A 17,046-nucleotide genomic window follows, 5' to 3' on the forward strand; every position below is an offset into this window, starting at 1 on the left:
TAATCTCTGACCACATAACTCTGTCTTCCAATTCTCACTACACTATTCCAATCTCCCATCATCACAGTTCTTACTGGACCTTTTCCATTCTCCTCAAACACCTCCTCTATTTGCACTTACAGGCATCACCTTAATTATATTTCTATCTAGAACTTTTCTATTCAATAGTCCTACTCATCCTTCTTGTATTCTCCTCCCTTATAAATCATCTTGTAATCTCCAGATACAAGCTCTTCTTCTCCTTCGCATCGCACTTCACATAATCCTAAAATACTGATGTTGTATTTCTCGATTTCCTTCTTCACATTCTTGAGTTTAGCTTTCCCATTCATCGTTCTGGCATTCCAAGTACCAATCCTCAACAGTTCAGATGTCGTCTTCTTTCCATTCCGCTCAATCTTCACATCGCATGGTTCTTCTGATACAGTGCCCACCCAGAGATCCGAATGTGGGCATATAACTCCGGAATTGGATTTCTTCTCAGTAACAGCCATATACATGGATTTTGTCCAGTGGGACTAGGGATACTACAAGAGTCTTTAATTCGGTGGTTTCCCCTTGCCTTCCGCGTCCTATGCCATTGACTTCCAATAAGTTCATCCGCCTTCTCGATTTCTCACCCCAAAGACAGGAGGGTGCCCTCTTCTCCACCTGCTCATCCACCCTCCTAGGAGGCTGTTGGCCCTTTGTAGAGGGGGACCACTTATACCGGTGGTCGCCGGGTTTCTTTAAATTGTACTTGTATTAATCCCCGAGTCCAGTGTTGCCTCTACTGCCGTCTCCACCATACCAAAGTCCACCTTCTCTGCCATAGATGCCCTGAGCTGGGACCCCTACCAGATGTTGCACACGGGTCAATGTGCTCTGGGACTCACATAGGCAGGGGCGCCACTCCCTGGGTAGGGCTGCCTCTGAAGAGGATCCCTACCTGTCACCACTATTATTTAATGTTTATAGTGAATACATTATGCACAGCTTCTTAGATGAGCGGGATGGTGCCGCGTTTATCGGTGGAATTAAGATCTCAAATCTTCCTTTTGCAGATGACACTGCTCTCATTGCATCCAGCCAAGAACAACCTGATGAACGAATGTACAAGCTGGAGGATTGGTATTGTGGATTACAAAAACCTGAATCAACCAAATGTCAACAGAGTTGGCAGATATGAGATCGTGAACCAATCTTATATCTCGTAACCATCATGAGCCTGAGATATTTAGCTGCATACAACTGGGGAACATGAATATAATTCAGCTGACCTAAATCTGGCAAGGCACTTCAATAACCAATATGACAAAAATCAATCTTGTCAACACTTTGGTGACGCCTGTAATGTTCTATGCAGAAAAAGCACAGACCATATGCATTGCTGACTGCCGCATCGAGGAGCTTGTGATGTGGTGCTGGCAACATACGCTTCACATTCCATGGAGAGCACAAGGATCTAACACATCCATCCTCACAGATGTTCAACAATACCAGACTGTCTATCCTGTTTTACAAGAGGGTCCTTATGTTCTTTGGGCATACTGCTTGCAGCCCCCACAAGGAGAAGCTGGTGGTTCAGAAGAAGTCCAATGAGAAGTGATGATGTGGCTAGCACCAACCCGCCGGACTGATCTTGTAGAAACCCTGCTCAACACTAACATACAGCAAGTGACCCAACTGGCTGAACACCCAGAACCTTGTATACAGCCAGCCTTTCCAGTGTCCACTGTGATGCATGCAGAGTTTCCATGCAGGTGCTCAGATCCAGCATGGCTTTGGCTACAGCTGATGCAGTGGGCACCAATCAAGCACTGTCGAACCGACCTGGCAGCAAACACTACTCAATCAAGTATGGCGGAGGAGTGTCCTCCAGCCTAAGAAAATGTATGGCTGGAGCATCTTGTTGCAGAAATATGGATTTGCTCTTCCCAACCTATTTATTTAAGGCTCAAAAGTGGCAGTTCACACATAGGCTATTCAATGTCTGTTCATAGTCTTCATGTACACTTCCTTTTGTAACGTGTTACTCATGTCCTTGATAGTTTTAAAGAGTTCATCTGAGTTTTGAATATCAAATTAACATTGACGCTAACAATTCCTGCTGTCTTCGTTTGTACGAGGAAGCTGTGAACACTTACAAAAATATTTGCACATGTCCAGATTTGAAACATCCACTGCCAGCCCTAATGAGTGATCGGCACCTTGCCAGCTACGCTTGCCATACACCGCTTAGCTCTTAGAAGACGTGCGTGGAGTGCATGGCCATCCACCTCTTAACGCAATATGCTTTGCATATCACCAATTCACGTTTTACAGCATCCATTTTGCATTCTGCCACAACAAATCACTTTACACAAACTAGTAACTAGTTTGTATTACCAGTAAAGGTATTATAAAGACACACAATAAACAGCATATTTGTGGAATGATCCTTTTATCTTGATGCAACAATACATATAGTCCTCCCTGAGCAAGTATGCCTTGTTGCTTATATACTGTTAGCAAGCACAGCAATATTAACCTTAAAGACAATCAGAGTTAGATGGGTTGCATACCTCAAAGAATTATAAGGGGCAGGTGGACCACCCAGTGAATCCATTTCCTCAGGATCATAAGAAGTAGGTGCCTCATCCATCTATTCACCATAAGCAATGCCATAACAAACCTCATATTTTTTGCTAAGAGATTTAGAAACAGTGTTCTGAATTTGAACGACTCATACTCCACGAGATACGAGACTTCTATCTCTGAGGGGTTGATCATTTTTATGAGGTCAGAAATGTGGCGACTGATTGTTTTGTTTTTGTAACTGTTCTTTTGTAAGAAAAATAAACAGGCAATGTGTGACATATGATGACCTAATGAAATACTCCAGTGCCTTTATTATATTTTCTCCCTCGTCTGTGCTGAAACAACATTTTTGGAACATTTTAATGTACAGCAGATACCAGCGGCTACAGCTCTGCTAATGATGGCATCTCAAATACTTTTGCCAGAATGAGGTTCATCTCTCGGGAATCTTGGAAGTAAAAAGAATCCTGCATTGCTCTGCCCACTCGTAAATGTAGTGAACAGTGACGGTAATACAGTGGTGGCACGTATACTTATCTGTTGCAAAGGCAATGTTACTTTCCTGCAATGCTGAGATTATTTCAGGCAAGTCCTCCAACTGTGCCACTTGTAATGTGTGGCAGTGCCCTTGACACTATTGTGGGATGAGAGAGTACTATTTCTACACTGATAGGTCTGGACAAAGCTCCAATATTTATTGCTGTCTGTATGAGGTTTATTAAACCCCTTCCTTGGAGTGCTTTGAATGGCCACATGTCAAAATGCAGAACTTAACGGAAGCCCCCTTAATACGAAGGCTGTTTCTTTTTTTTTTTTTTCTTCAACCTCTGATCATACATGTAAACAAGAGATGGAAGGGAGCCAGGTCTGTGCGTCATGCAATTGCACAACATCCCCTCCACAACCTTGCCACTGTCGGCTCCATTGCGCCAGTCATAGCCAAGCCACTCCCAATTGAACATGGCCGCTAAGATCAATACTCCCACCAAGTGTAAGTTGCGAAGTGTGATACGTTTTCTGCGCGCAGAAGGATGTAACGCTGCTGAAATACATCGCAGAATGAGTGTAGTGTATAGTGAAAATTGTATGAGTGATGGTAGTGTACGATAAAGGTGTCGGAACGTTTTTTTGCAATTTGCTTTACGTCGCACCTACACAGATAGGTCTTATGGCAATGATGGAACAGGAAAGGGCTAAGCATTGGATGCATCCTTCTCCAAACAAGCTGAACTGACAATGAACAACAGGAAAACAATGGCTATCGTTTTTGGGACCTAAAGGTGTACTGCTGGTGAACTTTATGGAGTATGGGACAACAATAACAAGGGAAATTCGTAGTGAAACTTTACGTTGCCTCCGCAGAGTGAATCAAAACAAACAAGAGGCATGGTCTCGACCGGCGTGGTTTTGATTCCCGACAATGCTCGACTGCACTGTGCTACAATGACAAAAGACCTTCTCAAACAATTCAAGTAGAAAGTTTTTGACCATCCACCGTACAGTCCAGACCTCGCACCTAGTGATTTTCATCTCTTTCGAGAACTGACGGCATGGTTGGGCAGACAATGCTTCACCACCAACGAAGAAGTTCAGGAGGCTGTCCAGATGTACCTGTCCTCACAGGCGGCAGATTTCTTTGCAGAGGGCATAGGAAAGCTGGTATCACAATACAACAAATGCCTAAATCTTCTTGGCAATTATGTAGAAAATAAGTACAAAACTACTAAACTTTTAGTAATAAAATCATTTTGTTATGTCAATGTGCCTTCCTTAATACCATATTTATGCAAATAACATGCGTGTATTTTTTAAAAATTGTGGCACGAAATTGGGGTGCGGGTTTTCTTTAAGTCAATGTTGGCATTTTTTTTTTTTTTCAAAATCAGCCTTCCGAAAGTTAGGGTGCGGAGATTATTCGCGTAAATACGGTATTCTTTTACCTCAGCCATAATTGCAAAACACCTGTTGGTCATAGGCAGACATTCATAGCACAAATCAATATAACCTTTACAAACACATTTGTTTAAACACCATGAAATACCATCTTACCTTGCACTGTTGCTACTGCTTTTTAGATGTATACCGGTACTTCATTAAGTGTTTTATTCAGCTAGAGACACTGTGTAAATACACTTATAAGCATTTGCCACTTCACACAAATCCAACACATACGCTCCTGTATCACAAGACTTTAGTATGTCATGTTTCACTCACTTACTAGCATTTTTTTCTTCAGCACATACTCCCTGTCTTCTACATTTTCCACAAAAGATTTCCTGCTCTCTTCAATCACTTCTATTTTGACATTACACGAGTTTCAAATGCAGTAAAATGTGAAACAAAACCATCAAAAGTGGAAAACTGTCACATACAGACACGTATCAGCCACAATGCAATTCACATGATGTTTACCCAGCGAGGGACCCAAGATGTACTGACGGGAATCAACGGAGCGACCGCCAATCCAGTATCTGGCACTGTACATTGACATTTATACACTTTGACATGTTTGCTAAGCCACAGATTGCACTTGTGTAGCCAGATGTAGGATATAAATTTCATGTTGATTAGTCCGTATTGAACTTTGATTACATTAATATTTAAATAAGTTTTGAAAGTTCCACCTTTTCAATACAACATTTTATGCAATGTGAGTTACATTACAAGTTACTTTAAAAAATAGTCCCTACCTTTCTAGAGTGAAGGAGCATGTTTGTGTCACAGTGGGCAGGAAGCAGCAGAGTGACCAAACACTGCAGTAAAGCAGTAAGCAACTTCCATACCTCAGATAGTAGGCAGTTTAATACTATGCAGGGCCTTGCTTAACACCATAGTTGATGGCAAGGAGCAGTACAAGATGAACTATGTGCTAATGTACCATCATAACACTGTAGCCACAGCACACTTGAAAAGACTTTCGAATACGATGATACATGAACATACAGTATTGCACTGATCAGCTTAAAAAATTGCACCACTTCAAATGTCCAACAATGGAAAAGCACAATCAATACTTCCAAGTACTTCACAGATCTCCTAATTCTGCAAACCAAACTCAACTGCGTATCTGTGGAACCATCATTACTGCCCATCTAGTTGCCGTCCATGCCGTACACTGAGTTTACTCTGGACAATAGCTGGTGGTCACAATAATATGACTCTCTCTTAAAACCTTTCCTGAACTACAACCAACCATAGTACTGTATATTCACAAATCAAAACAGTGGTTAAGATTTATGAAGTTTAAACAAAAGTTTCCAAGAGAACAAAACCTGCAGCATCAGCATGCTTGAGGTATCAATTTTATGCTGTCAACTTTAATCCTTCTTCCCAATAATATCTGTCTAAAATGTAACAAGATAAGAAAAGCCTTTAAGAGCATAAACAATGTACATCAGCAGTGCAATTAACTTTGCACATTATTAGGTTATATCCTTTAGTGAGAAAGACCTAGTTTCTCTATGAAAATTGAAGGTTTCTTTCTTAAGAGCTTTTCGCACAATAGTGCAAAACCTTACAATGTCTAATTCGACAGAATATTTTCTCTAAATCTGGCCATATATGGAGGTACTTCGTTCCCTTTCAAATTTTCATAGACTATTAAACTAACAATTAACACACAAGTACAAAAAGGATACTCAACAAAACAGAAGCCACAAGGAGTCTTTTTGTATTTGTCAAGTCCCATAATAATTCTCTTGACATCACCACATTTGGAGAAGAGTTCATAGATCTGTTCTTCAGTGGTGTAGAAAGACAGGTTTCCCACATACAGTGTGGAAGATGTACGCAGCAAACGTTCTTGTTCACCCCTTGTCCCCTGCAATCATACATCACCGTAAGTACAAAGAGTAAACATACTGTAGACATTACTTTGTTTTCACTACAAATTAATTTTATACCCACCTAATTTAAGAACAGATAAACAGAATGATAGGTCTGAGGTAAATCTGAAGGGCCAACAAGAAGATGGTAACAATGTACGTTGCACAGAAGGAAAAGAGAAATACAATTTTCACATATGAAAGAACATGTATTTATACTAAGAATTCCAGGTATACTACTCATAATGACCACCTTTCTCTCAGACACAGGACTTCAATCTTCCTGGCCATGCATCAATTGTATCGTGGAAAAAATGGGCTATAGCAGTCACTAGACTCCTTTTACATTATCTCTTCTTGCATCTCCTCAAGCAATGAACACAATTTGCAATCCATAGGATTAAGATTTGGATTGAAAGATGGCCAATCAACAAGAAGTATTGGAAATGAAGTAGGAAGCATTTGCTTATGATCATTTTTGTGTGGTCTTGGCTTCGTCTACTGGAACTGAGTTCTGCTGAAAACTCCAATGCCACCCCAAAAACAAAGTTCAATTTAAGGGCTTTACAACAGAACATAGTACTGCTTTCTAATACACTTAAGCCTATGTTCTGACACCTTGCTCGCAAAAATGAATGACCAAAATGCTACTGCAGGATCCCACCAAATCACCAGTGATGCGGATGTTAAGCTGTCTAGATTTTTAAAAACACTTGACTAAATGTAACTGCATCTGGGTATAAACACGATTATTTTCAGAGATGTCAACTTTCAAGAAAGGTAATTCGTAATGCAGCCGTTAGGGCACGGGGGGAGGGGGGCGGCGGTCGTAGAATTATTTTTTTTCGTGATCTTACTACTTGCATATCATTGAAAGCTTGTAGTTCCTGTTTGGTAAATGTACACTGGTGACATGCATTTTCTTTTCATATCATATGCATCCTCTGCACGAACAGAGCACTTAACAGTTTGGAGTTCATATTAGCACGAAATTCAGTCTTGTTTTTCCTCATCGTGCGCATCCGAAAAATCGCGGCTACACAAACTACAAAACACGTGTGAATGAGATTTTGAGGAACGCAGTGAACAGGGCCATTCTTTGGAGTATACCTCCCTAAATTTTTCAACTATATTTGGTTTATTAATAGTGTCACTAGCCACGGTAACGTAATCACATGTATTTTCCTGCACAAGAAATCGCTTCATTTTTTCAAACTTTTTGCATTTCGTAACGCATTATTAGCATATATCCTAGAAAAGCAATATATGTAAATTTGGCAACCAAAATCGCAATAAACACTTCTTCAACAGACACGCACACAGTATTCACAATTAAACGGAGTTTGTCACCACTTTACCGTCCGACTCGTTGGCTGAATGGTCAGCATACTGGCCTTCAATTCAGAGGGTCCTGGGTTCGATTCCCGGCCAGGTCAGGGATTTTAACCTTCATTGGTTACTTCCAATGGCCCGGGGGCTGGATGTTTGTGCTGTCCGCAACATCCCTGCAACTCGCACACCACACATAACACTATCCTCCACCACAACAACACGCAGGTACCTACACATGGCAGATGCCGCCCACCCTCATCGGAGGATCTGCCTTGCAAGGGCTGCACCTGGCTAGAAATAGGCACACGAAATTATTATTATTACCACCTTACCGCCAAAACAAAGACAAAAGAACTCTCATACTTGCATGGAAGTATCATGTGCCTATATTTCCGATACTGAAAGCACACACTGCGTTCAGCGCGTGAAAACTCAAAATATTCTTAAACGAGGCACAGGTAAGGGTTATAAATTATTACTGAGAAATTCGAAAATAATATTCTGAGAATTCAAGATGCCCTGTGTATCCTTTTCAACACTTTATACACTTAGATTTAAAAATCAACAAAAAATCATAATTTGTGGTGTGTGATTCATAAAGGGTAATTATGATGGGTAATTCATAATTATTACGATTGAATCGTAATAGTCTGCATCTCTGCATTTTGAATGCCTAAGAGCTCTTCAGTTAAGAAAATTTTATCAGTAAAGAAAATTTTCTAATGACGATTTTGTGCGTTCCTCTTAAGAAAACTGGATATTTGCACAGCCCCTGCTTCTTCAATTATATTGTTAGGATGTGCTGAGTCCTGTGACAAAATGTTTTCAGACAAAGGTAACTTCCTACCACACTAGACATTTTTGTCTTAAAATGTTCAACCTTCTAACCATTACCTTTCAATTTTTCATAGGATTTAGGTGAATTGTTTACTTTTAATGTGGCGTTAACGAGCTATGGTGTCCTAGCAGACCTTGCACGGCCCAAAAAAGGACAGTCACTTCTAGTCTCATCAAGGTGTTTGATTGTTCAACAGGCGTAGATTCCGCTGATGCCAAGCTTCTTAAAGGAAAACACAACACAAAAGCACATATTTTGTTATTCATTGCCAAACATGTAATATGACAATTTAATGACAATGCTTCTGAGGGATGTGAAGTACCTGTGCCCATCTCACAATCTTCTTTCATCCTTTTCGTTCTTGAGGCTGCTCTTCCCAGTTATCAATTTGGAGGGTTCGATATACCTTGTTGATGGAATTTGCTACCTGCGAACATTAGGGACAATACCTATCATCGCAAGTTTAAAGCGGCGTGCCGCGAGTATTTGTTGAGTAGATCCTGCAGACTTGCTGTATAATTGTTGAGTGAATGAAAGAATGAATGGGATGAATGAACGGATTATTGCAGTTACATCACTTAAGTGTATTTTACTTTGTGTATTTTAAAATTAAGGATTCTTTTGCTGTCATTTTTAATATTATTACTATTGTTTTTACTATTAATATTATTTGTGTTATTTGTATTTGGAAGTACTGTATAAGTTATGTACATGTATACTCTTCTAGTGGTTGAGTGTAAGAGAGGGCCTTGAGCCCTAACTTTGCCACCAATAAAGGCATTATCTATCTATCTTAAACTGGTGCTTCTATGTGCAACAGTTCTCAAGTTACGTGTGGAAGTAGTAACTGCTTATGACGTCACTCACTCACTCCGTAGGTTTCTGAGGGACGTGAAATACCTGTGCCCATCTCACAATCCTCTTCCATCCTTTTTGTTCTTGAGCCTGCTCTTCCCAGTTATCAATTTGGAGGGTTCGGTATACCTTGTTGATCTCCTTCTTCCAGGTGCTTCGGAGTCTTCCTGAAGGTCTTTTCCCATTAAGAGATCCCTTGTATAGACTGGTGCTATGTTATCCTGCATCCTCAGTACGTCCAGCCGAGCGCAGTTCTGTTGAATATCATCACACCCATTATAGTGTTGTTGAGAGACGTCACTGCACTTATTATTTTAACCACTATAGTCACTGCGCTGTTGAGTCTACAAGGCAGCCTTGATGCTGTGCATAAATTCGGGAGGTCTCTTCCTGCACTCCATATGCTGCTGCTGTGTTCTTCAGTTGCCATTATTAGTGGGTTTATTTTGGCTTATAATGGATGTAAATAACGTTCATCCATATCAGTCTGAGACAGAACAAATGAAGGTTGCTAATGTCCATTCAGATAGCGATCTTAACATGGATACCGTATACCAAACAATACTGGCCAAGCCAGTATGCAACATTGGTGTAAATCTAATGAGTGTACCATCTTGGATACAAATGTAGAAAGTGTACGCTTTTGTGGATTAGACAAAGTAAAAGCAGTGAAATCTGTGGAATTCATATGTTTATTTTACAAGTTGCTTTTATGTCACACCAACACAGATAGGTCTTATGGCGACAATGGGACAGGAAAGGGCTAGGAGCAGGAAGGAAGTGGCTGTGGCCTTAATTAAGGTATAGCCCCAGCGTTTTGCCTGGTGTGAAAATGAGAAACCACGGAAAAGTCTTCAGGGCTGTCGACAGTGGGGTTCAAACCCACTATCTCCCAAAAACTGGATACTGGCCACACTGACTGCAACTATCGAGCTTGGTAATTTATGTCTTTAACAAGAAACCCCTTATTTACAAGGCTTATTTTAGACTGTAAAGTGTTGATAATGGCAAGGCATAACATGAGCTTAAAAATAATGAACAGCGCAGAGAAACATTTACTGTCTGCTTTATATCCATCAAATAGAACTTTGTATTTTGTTACAAACAGTTCACGTCCTGGGTCAATTCATGGACTACGACTACTAAAAAGAACAGAGTTGTTGTATCATAATGTGTTGGCAACACCATGAGGAACATATTTCCAGAACCCGATGGCAGTTATGTGGACCGCTGTTCAGTTGTCAGTGTTAAGTAGTTCACTGTGTGGAGCGGCCAAGGGTGACTGTGTGAATGTTGAAATTAACTCTGGAGTCAAGCCAATGAACAGTGCTGTGTGTTGTGATGGTCTGCAGACTTGTGTTCGTATCTGACCCAGGACATTCAAGCTGTAAATCCCCGTAACCAGAAAATACTATTAAATAACATAACCCTGAAAGTAATCGTTTCACTGGCTTCATATTACAGGCCAACAGTCAGGACATGGTCACTAATATATTCTATAAATTGGGTGATTTTGAAGGCATGTCTCTAAATTATATACATGGTTAGGGGCGTAACATCATGGTAGCTACGGCTGTAACTGCTGCTGCAGTTCAGGAAATATGAATATTTTTCTATTATGTATTTAAATTCATAATATTCATAATATCACCAAGAAAGAGGATGGATCTTTAGAACACAGCATTTATCGTAAGCCTACACACACACACCAATAGATATCTCCATGCAGATTCTCACCATCACCCTGCCGAGAAACATGGTATCCTTAAAACTCTGACTACCAGGGCCAGGAGGATTTGTGAAGTGTCAGCTCTACAAGAGGAAATTAACACCTTGAGAACCACCCTTGAGAGCAACGGTTACAGCAGAGCCTTGATCTCAACAGCTCTTAAATCGACACATAATCGGACGTCTGTTAAGAAAAAAGATGTAAAAGGAACTGCTTACCTACCTTACATACATAACGCGACGGATCGTATTGCTAAAATCATACGTAGGTACCATGTACGAACTGTTTTTGGAACATCAATTAAAATTAGGCAACTCCTGCGACTAACTAAGGATAGTTTGCCTAAATTGCAACAACCTGGTATCTACAGAGTTCCCTGTACTTGTGGCAAGGTTTATATTGGGCAGACTTCAAGAACGGTATGTAATACCAATATAATGGTCCGTCATTGGACATTATCAAAGAACATACCAGATGTATCAGACTCAACCAACCTGATAAATCAGCAATTGCTGATCATGCCTTAACACCTGGTCATGATGTTTTGTTCCAAGAAGTGGATGTTCTTGCCCGTATAAAGCAATATCACCCAAGAATTATCAGGGAGGCGGTTGAAATACGTAAATAATTTCAATAGATAATTTCAACCGCGATACAGGCTACAACCTTAGTGAATCATGGCTACCTATTATCAGAACCATTAGAGAATAATGCTTTACTGTTGCCATTCGTTGTCTCTATCTGGGGGCTAAAATGGCGTCCCGTTTACATCTTAGGGCACCATTTCAAGTTCCTTGTTCCTTTCTCCTATCAACCTGTTATGCGTCGTTTCATTTTCTCTGTGTCTCGTGATGAAGAAAGGCAAGGTTCCTTTCAAAACGAGTTGAGTGTGTTTTTATCATTAATTACACGGCATAAGCCCAAAAATATACCTCATGAATAATTACACGGGCCGTGAAAGTCTAAACGATATTACTTTTATATTTTTGGTTAAGCTGATCATGCCAATGGCATCAAAAGAAAAAGTAGCTATGTTTTGTGCCAACCTGAGAGGTATCAACAGCATTTAGAAAACGAAAGACTAAGTGACAAGAAACAAAGAGGTAAAGTGAAAAAACAATTTAAAGCAAATACTGCTGCTGGGATAAAACTGCAGAAACTGAGACAACACAAAATGAAAGACAATCTCTTTGTCATTTGCGAAAAAGAAATAGACCTACTAGAAAATGTGACCAATAAGGCCTACAACAAACTGAGGCAAATAATTGCAAGTCACCACAAGCTTTAGTAAAAGCACTAGTAAGAGCCAGAAAGGCACTGCCTCATAGCCCTAGAAAATGTAAGACAGTCTTAACACATCTGACTAAAGACCTTTATGATCTTTCTTGACAATCTACTAAAAAACCAAATGTTTTAAGTATGCAAACATCCACTGAAAAAGTTTGAGAATTTTATCAAAACCATTAATAAGATGGCAAGCTCCTCGTAGGAAGGTCTTTGTTCATTTGAGGAATCTAATTCAACCACAAGAAAATGTAACCAAAAAAAAATGCTTATGACTATTGATGAAGCATTTGAATCTTTTAAAACTATGCAACCAAAATGGCAAATAAGGTACTCTAGCTTCTTTAATTAAGCTTTGGCCAGTCAATGTTAAGCCTTCATCTGATGTGCCTCAAAGTTTGTTTGACGTTACCACGCTAACATGGAGATGGCCCTGACAGCTGCATCCCAGATGTGCTAACGTGCAGGCATTTCTGCAAAAAATTTGTGTGCAGCACTGAAAATGAAGAATGTATGATGGGAAAATAAGAAAATCGCAAAGACAAGGCAACACTATTGATTTACAAAGGTGTTTTTGAACAAGTGCTTGCAAAGCAAATTAAATGGAAAAAAATGGACTGATATGGAGGGATTCATGAAGACTGCTGTAGAAACTGGATTTTTGTCATACTTGATTCATTACATAGTCGAACAATTACCATCATTTCTAGTGTATTTTTTGTGAAAAACATGCAACAGAAGTATTTTCAAATTTTCAGAGATGACAAACATGAAATTCTAGGTGTAAGGCTCATCTCGAAAGATAATAAGCAACTTGATGTCTTTGGAGTGTACAGACCAGGAAAAGGTGGCGCTGACGCTGATTCAGAATTATTTGATAAGATAATCAGCTATGTTGGAAACGATATGGAAAGGAATGTGGTAGTAGCAGGTGATCTCAATTTACCAAATGTCAATTGGGAAGGTAATGAAAATGACAGGAAGCATGAATAACAAATGTCAAATGATTCAGCAAGTGATGGAACCAACTAGAGGGAAGAATATTTTGGATGTGGTGCTGGTAAAACCAGATGAGCTCTATAGAGAAACTGAAGTAACATATGGTATTAGTGATAACAAAGCTGTTTTTGTCGTAGTTAAAAATAAATGTGAAAGAAAGGAAGGTATTAAAATTAGGACTATTAGGCAGTACCATATGGCTGATAAAACAGGCATGAGGGAGTTTTTAGAAAGTAACTATGATCGGTGAAAAATTGTAACGGTAAATAAAAACGTAAACAGACTCTGGGATGTGTTTAAAGCAAATGTTGAGGAATGTGAAAATAGGTTGGTACCTTTAAAGGTGGTAAGGAATGGTAAAGATCCACTATATTATAACAGAGAAATAAAGAGACTAAGGAGATGATGATGCTTGTTGTTTAAAGTGGCCTAACATCGAAGGTCATCAGCCCGGTTGGAAAGAAATAGAGTTAGAAATGGCTGTGGAAGTAAGGAAAAATTGAAGGAACTTACTAGGAAATTGAATCTAGGAAAGAAGTCAGCTAAGGATAACATGATGGCAAGCATAATTGGTGGTCATACAAATTTAAGTAAAAAATGGAAGGGTATGTATAGGTACTTTAAGGCAGAAACAGGTTAAAAGAAATACACTCCAGGAATCATTAATGAACAAGGAAAGTGTGTATGCGAGGATTTTCAAAAGGCAGAAGTATTCAGTCAGCAGTATGTAAAGATTGTTGGTTACAAGGATAAGGTGCAGATAGAGGAGGTGACTTATACTAAAGAAGTATTAAAATTTACCTATGATAACAATGACATTTACAGTAAAACACAAAAGTTGAAAACTAGAAAAGTGGCTGAAATTGATAAGAATTCTGGGGGTATACTAAAGGCAATGAGTTGGAATATAGTACCATATCTGAAAAACTTATTTCATTTTTGTTTGCATGAAGGAGCTATACCAAATGAATGGAGAGTTGCTATAGTAGCCCCTGTGTATAAAGGAAAGGGTGATATACATAAAGCTGAAAATTACAGGCCAGTCAATTTGACATGCAATGCATGTAAGCTTTGGGAAAGCATTCTTTCTGATTATATTAGACATGTTTGCAAAATTAATAACTGGTTTGACAGAAGGCAGTTTGAGTTTAGGAAAGGTTGTTCCACTGAAGCTCAACTTGTAGGATTCCAGCAAGCTATAGCAGATATCCTGGATTCAGGAGGTCAAATGGACGGGCAAAAATGAGTGCTATTGGACTAGAAAAAAGAGTGACTGAATGGGCATATTTCTAGAAAATAGAACCCAGAGAATTAAAGTAGGCGAAGCTTTATCTGACCCTGTAATAATTAAAAAGAGAATTACTCAAGGCAGTATTATTGGACCTTGATGTTTTCTTATATATATTAACTAGCTGATGTACTCGTGCTTCGCTACGGAGTTCTACGCTGTATATGGAATTGTAGCTTAGGGAGTGTTCACGTTGTGAGCAAGATTGTATTAAATTACATAGCTCTTAACGGTACCCTAGAAACGGGACGGGGAAGTCACCAAACGTCTTTTCTCATATGAAGAGTGGGTTAGGGAATTTTCATTGTAATGGTAGACAAATGGTAGGCCTGCTTGCCTACCATCAGTCACAATCAGGTTGGGGACTTTTCATTACAATGGCAGACACTCACTCTCCACCTGCCTTTTTACATCCTCAGAAAGACTGTCTTAGTGGTTTTCCCAACTGAAATGAACGTAGGTCATTGCAATGACATCAATAGGATTTGGCGTCTTTAAAAGTAGAAAAGATCACAATGTGGAATTCAAGAGGACAAATTGGGGAAAATATTCATTTATAGGAAGGGAAGTTAGGGATTGGAATAGCTTACCAAGGGAGATGTGCAATAAATTTCCAATTTCTTTGAAATCATTTAAGAAAAGGCTAGGAAAAGAACAAATAGGGAATTTGCCACCTGGGCGACTGCCCTAAATGCAGATCAGTATTGATTGATTAGTGCAATTAAAGCAATTCTTTCATATGCAACACTCGATCAAATGAAAAAACACACATTTTCTTACTTTCAACGAACAGTACTACGCTGCCATTCTAACAGTCCAAAGTTCCCGAGCTGGAATGACCAAGCCGCAGACAGCCGTGATCCGTGAGCACTCTTTGTCTTTTCGGGGGGAGGGGTGTTTGAATAGTGGAGAGTCCCAGGGGCAAAAACGATGCCCTTTTACTAATATATTTCCAAGGAGTACCCGATAAGTCAGAAAATCTCAATTCACTATACTGGCGACGGAAGAATCTATCTGACCGGAAGCAAATTTTTCCTCCAAGCCAGAAGAGAAATCCCTTTTTCACTGCTAATTTGGAATAAAATGAATGTATGATTTAATAAAAGTGAAGCGGAAGAAGCTTTTCTTAAGAAATGGCTCTTTTCAGGGTTGAATTTTGAGTTATTTAGTGAATTGTGGTGCTAAAATTTGGAACCACAGGAATGGTATGCTAAAGAAGAAAGTTTTCTAACTCCCCAGCCAATATTCAGTCAGTCTGTTATACTCGGTACGCAGCAGTAATCCCATCTATCGGAGTTGAGTGGCAGCATTAAAGACAAAGAACATCATAACAAACAATGGTCAATGTAATGTTATTGTTGATCAATGTTATACGCTTTCAATATTGTAGGCCTTCACATTTTGTTTTCTTCCGGCTCTGAAATATCACTCTTAGTCAGTACGGTAAAACTGAATAAAACATAAATGGTCAGACATTTTTTCTCCATAACTTTTGTTATATAGTACTTTTTGATAGCCGGCCCCGTGGTGTAGGGGTAGCGTGCCTGCCTCTCGCCCGGAGGTCCCGGGTTCGATTCCCAGCCAGGTCAGGGATTTTTCTCTCGACCTGAGGGCTGGTTCGAGGTCCACTAAGCCTACGTGATTAGAATTGAGGAGCTGTCTGACTGTGAAATGGCGGCACCGGTCTCGATAGCCCAGAGTAACGGCCGATAGGATGCGTCGTGCTGACCACACGACCCCTCGTAATCTGCAGGCCTTCGGGCTGAGCAGCGGTCGCTGGGCAGGACAAAGCCCTTTCAAGGGTGTTAAGTGCTGTGGCTTTTTTTTTTTTTGTTTGGGTTACTTTTCGATAGGACCAATAACATAGGTATTTAAAAATTATATTTTAGGCGCCTTCCCCTAAACTACCATTTCACTCAGCATGAATAAAATTATTTATAGCCTAGATTGTAGTGGCTCATTCCCCGACTTTACATACCGATTTTCAGCAGTTTTTTCGTGATGCGTGTACACACAGACAGACAGACATTATGGAAAAGTAAAAAAGTGCATTTCATTTCCTTGTTACCGTGGACATGCAAATTCTGAGCAATGTACAGACAAAACTCTTATTTTATATATAGATAGATTATATGTGTAAAGAAGTGGAATCAGAGATATGGCTGTTTGCAGATGTTATTCTGTACAGAGTAATAAATAAGTTACAAGACTGTGAGCAACTGCAAAATGACCTCGATAATGTTCTGAGATGGACAGTAGGCAACAGTATGATGATAAATGGGGTTAAAAGTCAGGGTGAGTTTCACAAATAGGAAATGTCTTCTCAGTTTTAATTACT

The 17,046-nt window shown here is 39.7% G+C and overlaps 1 protein-coding gene across 2 annotated transcripts in view; it reads right to left on the reverse strand.

Moving 5' to 3' along the window:
- The window catches only part of Cbp20 (cap binding protein 20), a 69,448-nt gene that overhangs the window by 37,781 nt on the left and 14,621 nt on the right, over window positions 1-17,046 (reverse strand). For both annotated transcript variants that reach the window (XM_067148578.2, XM_067148579.2), the window contains exon 2: window positions 6,198-6,379. In XM_067148578.2, coding sequence (XP_067004679.1) covers window positions 6,198-6,379 — 182 coding nt within the window. The remainder of the gene's footprint in view (window positions 1-6,197; window positions 6,380-17,046) is intronic.

This window comes from Anabrus simplex, chromosome 5, assembly GCF_040414725.1.
Source record: "Anabrus simplex isolate iqAnaSimp1 chromosome 5, ASM4041472v1, whole genome shotgun sequence".
Classification (NCBI taxonomy): Eukaryota; Metazoa; Arthropoda; class Insecta; order Orthoptera; family Tettigoniidae; genus Anabrus; species Anabrus simplex.